The 13,190-nt window shown below is 47.7% G+C and overlaps 1 protein-coding gene across 1 annotated transcript; it reads right to left on the bottom strand.

Annotated features, from left to right (window-relative positions):
* Positions 1 to 2,430: 2,430 nt before the first annotated feature.
* On the bottom strand, positions 2,431 to 12,411 carry Rheb (Ras homolog enriched in brain; the record flags this gene model as incomplete). The annotated part of the gene is made up of 5 exons (XM_013027224.1): positions 2,431 to 2,542; positions 3,565 to 3,612; positions 3,721 to 3,777; positions 6,894 to 6,976; positions 12,334 to 12,411. Coding segments are annotated over 5 exons (363 nt in total), but the record flags the coding sequence as incomplete, so codon positions are not given.
* Positions 12,412 to 13,190: the final 779 nt, after the last annotated feature.

Here is a 13,190-nt window from a genome sequence, read left to right as displayed (position 1 = left end):
TTCAGCTCAAGGCTAGCACTCTACCACTTGAGCCACAGTGCCACTTCCGGCTTTTTTCTTTTTGCTTATGTGGTGCTGAGGAATCAAACCCAGGGCCTTGAGCATGCAAGGCAAGCGCTCTACCACTGAGCACCTTCCCAGCCCTATTGGTTAGCTTTTTTACTCCAGGCTTTTCATTCAAGTGCTTTTACCACTTGAGCTACATCTCCACTCTTTGTTGGTGGTGGAGCTTGAACTTGGGGCCTGAATGATGTTCCTAAGCCGCTTTGGGTCAAGGCTAGCACTCTACCACTTGAGCCACAGCACCACTTCCAGTGTTGGAGTGGTTAATTAGAGATAAACAATCACACGGGCACTTTTCTGCCAGGGCTGACTCTGAACCGCGATCCTCCATCTCAGCCTCCTGAGCAGCTAGGACACAGGCGCGAGCGTCTCCACTTCCATGGACTTCGTTTTAAGGACTACTTCCTGACTTGCAGGGCATGCGCAAGACAGCACTGCCCCACTCTGCAGATGGAGGCCAGAGGGGGTGGGTCCATTCCCCACTTGTGCCGGCTGCCTCCCCTACTCTGGATTTCTGGGGTCCCTCTCTACTCTGGGCTTTTCCTGCCTCTTCGCCCTCAACCGTGGACGGGCAGCACTGGCATCAAGGGCCTATGGGCAGGGCCTAGGAAGACCACAGCTCACTTGCTAGCGGTCTCCTGAGCCCAATAATGCTCAAGCCCACTCGCACCCCACTTGTTCACCCTAAGACATTTCCCACAGTGGCCCCCTTCTCTTTCCTCCTGGCTGCATGGCCCAGCCGCCCTGTGGTCAGGGTCCTTTATCTATCTCCCTTCTTGGCAATGTCTAGCCGCACAGAGCCTTGACCAGCGTGGCCATGACGCGGGGGGCACACGCAGACTCGCTTTCCACCCACGAGCAGGAATCCTGTGGATGCTTTGCGTTGCCTACAAGCCCAAATGTAGTTTCTGGGTGAACCCAGGAATTAGCCCGGAGGAAGGCGGGCTCTGTGCTGGCCCCGCCCCCTCTGTCCACACGCTGATAACCTGGCTTCCCCTCCCCTGGGAACAGAGGCGCCATTCATGGCTCCGTCCCCTGAACACCAGCCACATCCTCGCCTGCCATCCCGCCACGCTGGCATGAATGAGCTGTCTGTGCTCCTAACACGTCTCAAGCCAACCCGGGGCCCAGCCCGCCCTGTAAGGTGCGGCCTCAGGGTCACTGATTACCAGTACACACCGTGCACACCAGAAAGGGTAAGATTTGGGTTAGATTTACATCTGGAACAAACATAACCTTAGAGAGGTAAACTTCTCTTGACTTTTACTTTCTCACATCTAAAAACAAAGTGCGCCTATCTGGCACCTAATAAGCATCTGATTCAATTCCATTTAGACGCAGCTCCGCCATTTGCTGGCGGCGGCTCTGGTCGTCCGAGCCCTCTGCGCTGTCGCGCGCCGCCCAGGAAGCCCTGGCCAGCTGGCGCGCACGAGGCAGCGCACATGCGACGCCCAACACATCTCAACTCAGGACACAAGTCAGACAGCACCGCCCCCACCACCACAGGACAGCGAGGCAAGGGAGACTGGGACCTGGGAAGGAACTCAGGGTTAGGGAAGAGAGGACACACTATCCAGCTGAGCGGTGACAAGGTGATGGGGGGCAGGGTGTCATCCCGGGAAGGAGGCGGGGGGGGCGGGAGGGGCACTGGCCGGGCACCCGCCAGCCACCCTCACCAGCTGGCGTTTCTGCAGAGAAATGAAGACCTATTCATTAAACAAGGTCACATGCTGAAAACAGCCTAGACATTAGGAAGCATGAACAAGGAGACAGCGGGAGAGAGGGCACTTCAAGCCAGGAAAAGCTCAGGGCGCAGAGCGGCCGAGGAGCAGAGGTGTGTGCCTGCGTTGCGCCAGTGGGCGGGGAGAGGACTGCGGGGATCAGTCCTCGGCTCATCCAATTCCACGGGCAAAGGAAGTGTGTGTGGTAAGAAAACGGCCCTGGTCTGAACTAAGGCCATAGAGGCAGAAGGAAAAGGCAGCGATGTTCTTCCCAGAACAGAAGCCGCATGCGCCTAGACGTGCTTTTAATAGGCTATCTGTCGGCCGGACTGGGAAACAGCTGGTGCGTCAGATACTGAGTTTGAGGCTGAGTCTTGGACAAAAAAAAAAAGAATAAAAAAGAAAGAGTAACAGAGGCACGTGACTCATTTCCTTCTACATAAAAAGAGGGAAAAGGGTAACAGAAATAGCTTTTCTGTGTCATGACTTATTTCTGTACTAACCTATGATTAAAAAATAAAAACAACAATAGTTTTGCATAGTGCTTTCTAAAGCATTCCAAAGTTTGGTGTCAGAAATGGATCAAGTCTAAAAGGAGCTAGCAACGCTAAACAGGAAGAACACAGGCCTATGGCTGGGGAGAACTAGAGAAAAATGAACTTTACAGGTTCCGAACCTGATTTTCTTTAGCAGAAGATTCCAAAAAAGCTGCATTCCAAGACTCTGCCAAAGCCTTCCCTTCTTCATAGCTGATCACCCTAAAAGAAAGAGAGCATGTCATTCTGTGGGTTTTTAAAATGACATACAACATCTATAATTAATAGAACTGGCTCAACTCTTGATCAGCCTTCTATACCGCGTGACACGGCGTGATGGTTACAAGGAACAACACAGGGGCTTAAGTCAAGCCTGGTGGGGAACAGAAAACACAAGGCCTTGTTGGGCCACCCACGATCCAGCAAGTCCATGCAATTCAGAGAACACGAGCTATTCCACTATTGGACACCCACCTGCTTCCCAGCGGGGCTGCGAGCACCCGAGGGCAGAGGAAATTCTGAAAGGCCACAGCTGGCATGTGCCGCGAGCTGCTGCTGGGGTGCTGCCCCTGCGCCAGGATCACCCTGCCATCCCAGCCCATTCGAGAAACCGCGGCAAGAACAAGGAATGCCTTCTCCTTTGTCACAGTAGAGAGCCACAAGAGAACATCTTCTCTCTTTCTAGAATGATGTGGCATTCAATGTGCACTGTAGTTTCACCTCCATTGTGCCTCATGACCACATTTCTCTTTTACTTTTTTTCCTTCCAGGATTTGAATTCTCAATCTGACTTGTTCACTCACTGGCTGACACTCTACCTCTGGAGCCATGGCTCCACCCAGGGCCACGTTTCTGAATGGGTAAACCCTACAGCTACACACTGACTTCTGGGCAATAATGAAAACTGATGTTAAGGTGACTGAATCTCCTCAGGCTTCATTTCATACATAAATGACTTAAGCCTAGGGCTGGTGGATCCCAATTTGAAGCTAGACCAGGTAGCAAAGTCCGTGAGACTCTTACCTCCAATTAACCAGAAGAGCTGGAAAGAGCTGTGGTTCAAGTGGTAGAAAACAAGCCTCAAATAAATAAGCTCAGGGACAACACACTAGCCTTGAGAGTCCACCACCCAGGGTCAGGACGTGCACGCACCAACAGTGACACACACACACACACACACACACACACACACACGGCACGCACCAACAGTGACACACACACACACGACTGAAAAGGAAACATACCTTTCCATGTGCAGGTCTTTCTTATTCCCAACCAACATAATAGGAATTCTGTTGAAAAGGAAACAGAAACAGAAACAGAGCCGTCAGAGCCAGGTTCTCTTGATGAGCAGCACTAACTGTAATGAGTTCAATCAAGAAGGAAAGAACTCTACTTACTGCACTTTACCCACCATATCCAACAACTTGCCATGGATGACTTTAATCACTTCAAAACTACAAGACAGAAAGTGCGCAATTACTATCTACTTACAAAAATTCTCTCATTTTCATTTTAGAAAGTATTATCTATAAATAGTTGTACAAAGGAGTTAAAATTCTCCAAAGCAGTTTCACGAATACAGCGCATCTGCATGAGCTTCCCTTCTTTCAACCTTCTCCCCAGCCCTCCCTGCCTACCCCACGCTTCCCTTAATTCACTATATATTTTAGGTTATGTATTGAATTTTTTTTCGGGGGGGGGGGAGGGGCGGGACTTGAGCTCGCAGGACCTCAGTGCTATCCCCTGAGCTTTTCTATCCAATGATAGTGCTCTACTACTTTGAGCCACAGTTCTACTTCTGGTTTTCTGGTAGCTAATTGGAGATAAGAGTCATGACATGGACTTTCCTGCCCTGGCTGGCTATAAACCATGATCCTCAGATCTCAGCATCACGAATAGCTAGGATTACAGGCACTAGCACTAGGCTTTTGTTTTGTTTTTTTTAACAAAGCAATGCATGTGTACAATGCATCTTGATCTGTGTTACCACCAACACCTTCACCCCCCTTCAACCCACTCCCTCCTTCCCTTCTAGTTCTCAGGGCTGTGGTATATGCAATGAATCCTTGCCTGCATTTTCTTCCTTCTTCCCCCCTCCCCTTGGCCTCACCCTACCCTCTTACAAGTATCCACTTCACAGCACTTATTTTGTTGGGCTTTCAAAGAAAGATGGATAAGGCCTGGGAAGGTGGCTCAGTGGTAGAATGCATGCTTGCCTTGCATGCATGAAGTCCTGGGTTCAATTCCTCAGCACCACATAAACAGAAAAAGCTGGAAGTGTTGCTGTGGTTCAAGTGGTAGAGCGCTAGCTTTGAGCGGAAGAGCTGAGGGACAGTGCCCAGGCCCAGAGTTCAAGCCCCACAACCATCAAAAAAGAAAGATGAATAAATAGGATTGCATCAAACGTAAAAGTTTCTGCATAGCAAAGGACATCACTAATAAGCTAAACAGAAAGCCTACAGAATGGGAAAGATTTTTACAAGCTATATATCAGGACAAGTGACAAACATCCAAAATATACTTGGATTAGAGCTCAAAAAATTAAACTTCCAAACAATAAACCTCCAAAGGAACAACAACCCAATTAATTAATGGGCTAATGACTTCAAGAAATTTCTCAAAAGAAGTAAAATGGGCAGTAGACACATGAAGACATGTTCAACATCCCTGGCCATCAAGGAAATGCAAATCAAAAAAACACTGAGATTCCCCTTTACCCCAATCAGAATGGCCAATATCAAGAAAAACAACAAAACAAGCCTGGTGCCAGTGGCTCACACCTGTGATCCTAGCACAGGAGGCTGAGACTGGAGGATCATGGGTCAAAGCCAGACCGGGCAGTAAAGTCCAAGAGACTCTTACCTCCAATTCGCCACCAGAAATTTGGAAGTGGCGCTGTGGCTCAAAGTGGTAGTGCGCTCATATTGAGCAAAAGAGCTCAGGGACAGCACACAGGGCCTGAGTTCAAAAACCAAAAAACAAATATCCTCACACGGCAAAGAGCCAGCTAGAAATGGACTCAAGTACGCAGAGCAAGCCTGGGGCAGGGACGCCCACGCCACCACAGCCCAGATTCCTGTCCCTTCCCAACAGAGGAGCTCCATGGGCTCTCATCAGGCAGAGAGCCTCTCGGATGACCCCAATTAAACGACGTGCTTTCCACTTAGAACAGGTTCAACAATGAAAAGCAGCAGTTCTGAATTGCTGATTACAACTCAGCATAATATTAGCTTAGTAGGACTTTGAAAAATAACCTTAAAAAAGCAATGACTACCCACTAGAAAGGATTCAGCGCTGCACATTTGCTTCGAGCCAGCTTCTGTGCAGGGACACTTCTGTGTGCCAGGGCACACCAGTCTGACCTGAGTGCACACAGCAGCTCCAGATCACCTCATACATGTTCATTTCTGCTCTAGACCTTTTAAATAGCATAGTTTTTGATTCTCTGAAAGCTACCAGTGGAACACTGTAAAAACACTGCTTTTAGCCCAGCACTGGCGGCTCACCCTGTAATCCTAACTACACAGGAGGCTGAGATCTGAGGATCACAGTTTGGAGCCAGCTTGAGAATCTTACCTCCAATTAAATCACAAAAAAATCCAGAAGTGGCGCTGTGGCTTGGGTGCTAGAACATTAACCTTGAGCAAAAGATGCTCAGGAGCAGCACCTAGGCCCAGAGTTCAAGACCCAGGAATCACAGGAAAGAAAAGCACTGCTTCTTAATACAGTATGAAACAGACCAGAGGGAGGGCTGGGATGAAGCTTTAAGGGAGGCTCTGAGTTCAATCCCCAGCACTTCAGAAAAAAACAGTGCAACAAAGTCCCACAGATTGCTGAATAGTTCTTACACATTTCACTCTAAAATACCAAGGTGGAAATCACAGCTGACACATTCTGGATGCAGTTGATATAAAAAGCAATGTTCTCGGGCTGAGAAGGTGGCTCAGTGGTAGAGTGCTTGCTTTGCATGCATAAGGTCCTGGGTTCGATTCCTCAGACCACATAAGCAGAAAAAGCCAGACGTGTCACTGTGGCTCAAGTGGTAGAGCAGTTGCCTTGAGCTGAAGAGCTGAGGGACAGTGCCCAGGCTCAGAGTTCAGGCCCCATAACATTAAAAAAAAAAAAAAAAAAAGAAGTAGTGTTCTTATCACTAAGGAAATGCATATTCAAAGACGATGATGAGCTGGGCTGGTGGCTCACACCGGTAATCCTAGCAATGCAGGAGGCTGAGATCTGAGGATTGTGGTTCAAAGCCAGCCCAGGCAAGAAAGTCTGTGAGACTCTGATCTCCAATTAACCATCAGAAAACCAGAAGTGGTGCTGTGGCTCAAGTGGGAGAGCGCTAGCCTTGAGTAGAAAAGCTCAGGGACAGCACCCAGACCCTAAGTTCAAGCCCCACTGACCAAAGAAAGTATAGATAAGTAAAAAATCAGATTCTATTGCCAGGACTACCACGTGTGATTCTGACCACGTGTAACCGTGACCATGACTATGTGGCTGAATCCTTTAAAAAGGATTTGTGCTATTTATTCAGAGCAAGGAAACTCAACACAACGGTCTAGAGCCTTACCTTTTGATTGATGTAACAGAATACACAAGAATATAGCCATTAATATCTATGGAGTATGTCTGAGGAAAAATCGAATATTCATCCTGTGGAAGAAAAAAAAATTATATTTGAGTAAAATCTCAATCTAAGCAGAGTATATATAATGTTATCCCGGAACCTGTGAGCTCTGAGGGGTTCAGAATGGCTTGGAAGTGACAGTGGCTCCAGCCAAGACTAAGAAATGACTGGAGGCCCCAGAACGCGAGGGTGGAAGCGACGGCAGCACTGGCTCCTGGGAGGAGAGGACGGAAGGGGGAGAAGATGGTGGACTCTGTGTCATCTATGAAAAGATGAGCACTGCCACATTTTCTTCACTAGGTAGAAAAGTCCAGAATCTCTTGTAACCTCCCCACCATGGGAAATGACAAGTCTTTCTGGTTTATAATGCCATTATCATTTGTTCTGATTTTTTTGTGTGACAATATTAGGACTTGAACGCAGGGCCTGAGTGCTCTCCTTGAGCTTTCTCATTCAAGGCTAGTGCCCTCTCACTTGAGCCACACTCTACTCTGGGCTTCTTGCAGCTGGCGCTGGTGGCTCACACCTGTAATCCTAGCTACTCAGGAGGCTGAGAACTGAGGATTGCAAATACAAACCATCCTGTGCAGGAAAGTCCACAAGACTCATTTACAATTAACCACCAGAAAATGGGAAGTGGCGCTGTGGCTCAAGTGGTAGATAGTGCCCAACCAAGTCCCACAACCAAGTCTCACAGATTTTCCCGCCAAGCTGGCTTTGAACTACAATCCTCAGATCTGTCTCCTGAGTAGCTCTAATTACAAGTGTGAGCCAACGGTGCCTGTCTTGTCCTATTTTTTATGTTAGACACACCCGAGAAGGTATTTGAGAAAGAGGAAACAATCTAAACACTAGAATAAATCAGTGTATCCATACTTTGGGGGACCAAGAGTTACCACTGAGCAACTTCAGGAGTTAAAGACAAAGCACAAACGATGTAACTATGTATTAAACCCTGATCTTACAAAGCAACTTACCAAACTGCTTTAAGATACAGACTTATGAGATAAGATAAGATACAGACATGTAACTGTCACCATACCATATATGACGAGCCTGGCTATAGCAATATAACCCCATGTGCCGTGCTATCAACCATCATCTCTGTTAACTTTGCAACCCATAGTACGGTAAACTACATTTATGATGGCCCAGAATTACTGTATAGTAAGTAAAGTTCATTAAAAAACAAATGAAGGGCTGGGAAGGTGGCTCAGTGGTAGAGCGCTTGCCTTGCATGCCTGAGGCCCTGGGTTCAATTCCTCAGCACCACATAAGCAAAAAGAAAAAAGCCAGAAGTGGCACTGTGGCTCAAGTGGTAGAGCGCTAGCCTTGAGCTGAAGAGCTGAGGGACAGCGCCCAGGCCCAGAGTTCAGGTCCCACAACTTGACCCCCCCCCCCAAAAAAAAACAAAAACAAACAAAAAACAAATGAAGTCCTTGGTATCATACTCATTAATCAGAAAGTACCTTGGGCTGGGAAGGTGGCTCAATGGTAGAGTGCTTGCCTTGCATGCATGAGGCCCTGGGTTCGATTCCTCAGCACCACATAAGCAGAAAAAGCCAGAAGTGGCTCTGTGTAGAGTGCTAGCCTTGAGCTGAAGAGCTGAGGGACAGCACCCAGGCCCACAGTTTTAGGCCTATGACTGACCAAAAAAAAGAAAAAGAAAGAAAGCAAATACCTCTTCTATTTCACAGCACTTACTTCATAGGCAAAATAGAACTTTTCACTACCAGTACAATTTTTGTTAAATTGGATTTGAGTGTTGATTTCTGAATGTAATTTTTGTTAATGCAACTGAAGACTAGACTAAAACCCCCAACCCCAAATCCCTGGGACAACTGGGGGGGGGGGGACCGGCAGCAGCTGCCGCAGTCAGCTCGAGCAGCCCGCTAGCACATCAGCAGCCCAGGCGCTCATGTCCACTCCAGCCCACTCTAGCCGTTAGTGCTGTGGACTTGATCTTGTGCTTTGTTCAGTATGGCCCTAGGGGAAATAGGCTGTCACAGCTAGGTGGGTGTAAGTTTACGCAATGGTGAAATTCCTCACTAGCACATTTCTCAGCATGTGTCCTCATCACTAGCTGGTGAGTGCCTCAGTCAGTGCTGATAGAAACTGCAAAGTAAAAACTACTGCCTACAAGTATTGCTATCACTAACTTACTGCCTGCCGTTTTACACCTAAAAAGTAAACTAAACTAGTGAATACATGTCCAATAGGTTATTTTCTTCCTGCAGTTGGGGTTCTCTCTTTGTTGCTTACGCTGGTCCTGGAACTAATGGGCTCAAGCCTCAAGCTCTGGTGTAGCTGGGACTATATATAGATGTGCACCACTGGGTCCAGCTACAGATGATTTGAAGAGTTTGCCCCTTGACCATTTCTTCTCACCATGCCAGTCTTCACTTGAACCAGCTCACACGAGCTGAATGCAGGAGCGTCATCTCAGTCTCCCTGCCGTGGAGTGGAAGAGGAAGCGGGGGTGGGGAGAGGGTCACCTCCAGGAACATGACCTTTGTCACCTGACAACTGCCAATGTCACCTTTAAGAACTATTAAAGCCATGAGCCATGGCTCATGCCTGTCATCCTAGCTTCACAGGATGCTGAGGTGTGAGGATCCTGGTTCCAAGCTAGCTGGGGCAGGAAAGTCCATGAGACCCTTATCTCCAGTTAACCACCAGAAAAATGGAGGTGGTGCTGTGGCTCTAAGTGGTAGAATGCTTGCCTTGGGCAGAAGAGCTCAAGGACAGTGCCCAGGCCCTGAGTTCAAGTCCCACAACCCACACAAAAAAACAAAAAACCTATTAGCTGCACAGCAACTGCCTATAATATTCAAAGTAGCTAAATGTGGATATATTTTGTGCAAAAAGTCTCTAAGAACTCTTATCCACTAGTAACACGAGCCAAGGGAACAAGAGCTGTGCCGGAGCCCGGTGCAGTCACTCCACACTCACCTCAGTTCTAGCCCGGAGAGACTCATCTTGTGCTGCTAAGGAGAAAACACAAAGCTACTTCCTGTGCAGCTCTGCAGGGGTGGACGTGGCACCCTCCTCCTACCCTGCACCAGCAGCTGAGTCCCTGTGTTCTCTCACAGCCCCATGCAGGGAGATCCAGGGCTCCCATCCTTGCACAGAGGAAGGGGCTGGGGCCAGCAAAGCTCATGCACTGTCCTGAGTCACCTGTGAAACACGGAGGCCCTACAGCAACAGTGACTGGAGACCTGCCACTTCCCAGCCTCACCCCGGTCCAGGAGAGGAAGACCAAGAGCAAACCACACATAAGGGGAGTTCAAACCCCAGCACTGCCAAACCCCACCCCACAAATAGCAAGCAAAAACAAAGATAAAAAAAAATCAATTTCCAGAGGCTGGGAAGGTGACTCAGTGGTAGAGTGCTTGCCTTGAATTCATGTGGCCCTGGGTTCGATTCCTGAGCATCACATAAGCAGAAAAAGCCGGAAGTGGCGCTGTGGTTCAAGTGGTAGAGTATTAGCCTTGAGCTGAAGAGCTGAGGGACAGCGCCCAGGCCCAGAGTTCAGGCCCCCACAACCGACAAACAAACAAACAATAAATAAATAAAGTTCCATAATGTGCAACGGCCACACTCTTTGCCCAGGGTGTTTCTACCTGTTACCAGCAAACTCAGTATGACCAGCTGCCCTTCTGCTGAGCATGTCTAGTTTCAGGAGATAAAGTTCTTACTCTTCTTAACCAAAGAATTCAACATGGATCACAGCCCGTGCTAGTTCTAGGAGCCTATGTCCTCCATGCCCACAGGCCATTACTCCTCCCTTTCTATCAATGAGCCCCACACACTGAGGGGCAGGAGCCCCACAGCAAGCACCAGCATGGCTGCTTACAGACTCAAATGTCCACTACAGGCTGCTGCGCTCAAGTGCAGTCTTGATTTTTGATGTATTGTCTTCCAAGCTTTCAGAATGGAAACTCCTACATTTTTAGTGCTAATACCAGTATAGCTGTTTCCTGCTTCATTGGGCATGTATGTGTATGTGTGTGTCACTTTCCAGTTCTAAATCACACCAAAACATGAAGCACTGGGAATTCATGTTTCATTATTCCAAGGCCACTCCACACCCCCAGGTTCCAGAAAAAGGCCCCCATTCAACAAGGCAGATCAGATTAGACCACGCAGCCTCCTGCCGGCCTGACCCTTTGTGATTACAGCTGCCGGACAGGAGCCAGGAGTTAAAATCCCAGCTTCTCTATTTCCTACCCTCCAGCGCAGAAGAAATTCATTCTAACAAAATGGCTTCTAGGAAAAGCAGAACTGGGCACCATGGAAACCAAGCAGCTAAGCTGTCAAAAGGGCCTTAATTTCCTATTCTTATTTGTCCCCTTTGCTCCCAATCAGTTCCCCTGATGAGCCATTCCACATTACCTGGCTATACTGATTATCTTATTATTATAATTTTTGTCGGTCATGGGGCTTGAACTTAGCGCCCCGGCACTGTTCCTGAGCTTTTTCACTCAAGGCTAGTGCTCTACCACTTTGAGCCACAGCACCACTTCCAGTACACTAATTATTATCTTATGATAGTCACGTTAGTGTGTGGCAGCAGCTTGACTTTTGGCAGTTACCTGCTGCATAGAAAAGCAACCAACACTCGACGATCTCCAACCTTACCACTACACAGTAAGTACACAAACCAAAGAAACATTCAAACTGAATCTGGGATGCCAAATGAACCAGTGCTTTCTGACTAAGTACTCACAAGATGCAATCAGTTGTTTCTTCCTTGTATATTCTCATGCTGGCTCCTAAGATGCACTGATTCTGGGATGCAGAATCCTACATTGAGTATCGCATCAACCCTCACATTAAGAATGTATTTTAGAAGCCAGGTGTGGCTGGGTGCCAGTGGCTCATGCCTGTAATCCTCGCTACTCAGGAGGCTGAGCTCTGAGGATTGCAGTTCAAAGCCAGCACAAAAGTCTGAGACTCCATCTCCAATAAACCACTCCCTCAGAAAACTAGAAGTGGAGCTGTGGCTCAAGTGGCAGAGTGCTAGCCTTGAGCTCTTGAAGAGCTGAGGGGTAGTGCTCGGGCCCAGAGCTCAAGCCCAATATCCTCCAACAACAACAACAACTCTAAAAAAAAAAACAAAAACACAAAAAACAATTAGAGGTGTGGATCCAGTAATAGAGTGCCAGCCGATGATGGAAAACAAGATTAAGATTACTGAGTTTGAGTCCAGGTCTCAGAAAAGTAAACTACTCGGAACCCTCCATGTGTGTCTTAGAAGACAAAGCAGAGTGCCGTGAATGTTCTGCCACACAGCGTGAGGACTGGTCTGGTAGGACTGTCATTTGGACGCTGCCAGGCATGTTTTCCGGCGGGAGATTCTGACGTTTTAGAGGTCACTTACTTGCCCAGCGGTGTCTACAAGTTGAAGATGATATTCTTGTCCATTTACTGTGATCAACTTTGTGAAAGCTACAAGGAAAAAAATAAACACAGATTAAATAAATTAACTCTATCCCACTTCAAGTCAGAACAATGAAACATACCAGAGTTCCTAATAACCTCAAGAATACTTCCCAGGAAACAAGAAAGGAGTCTCCTGCATGGTACAGATTCACCTCTACCTCTGTCATTTAACTGGGAGACACTGTGGCTGACTAAGATCAAGCTTGGGGAACTTGACTTTTTTCCCAAAGAGACCAGGGTAGGCAACACTTCATAGCCAGAAAATACAAGAACCAAACCAAAAATGTTCTTTTTTTTTTTTGGTCCGTTCGTGGGGCCTGAACTCTGGGCCTGGGCATTGTCCCTCAGCTCTTCAGCTCAAGGCTAGCACTCTATCACTTGAGCCACAGCGCCACTTCCAGCTTTTTCTGCTTATGTGGTGCTGAGGAATCGAACCCAGGGCCTCAGGCATGCAAGGCAAGCGCTCTACCACTGAGCCACCTTCCCAGCCCCCCAAACCAAAAATGTTCTATATACAGAGTCCTTTCACCTCCTGCCAATTAGCAAAATTACACTACAGGAAGCCTGGCTTCCAGTAACTTATAGTTGGTCCCTCATTAACTAAAGTACTTGTTAATGGAAACCCTTTGGTCCAACTATTTAAAAGATACTAAAAATTTTAGAAAGTGCTAATGTTCAGTACATAGAAGAAAAAAACCGAATTCTTTTTTTGGGGTCAGTTGTGGGCTTGGTTTCTGGGGCCTGGGTGCTGTCCCTGAGCTCTTCAGCTCAGGGCGATAGCTCTACCATTGAGCC

The sequence above is a fragment of the Dipodomys ordii genome, unplaced genomic scaffold (assembly GCF_000151885.1).
Source record: "Dipodomys ordii isolate 6190 unplaced genomic scaffold, Dord_2.0 Scaffold101, whole genome shotgun sequence".
NCBI classification, from domain to species: domain Eukaryota; kingdom Metazoa; phylum Chordata; class Mammalia; order Rodentia; family Heteromyidae; genus Dipodomys; species Dipodomys ordii.
Note: the sequence above shows the minus strand (reverse complement) of the source record. Positions and strands in the feature narration are given on the sequence as shown.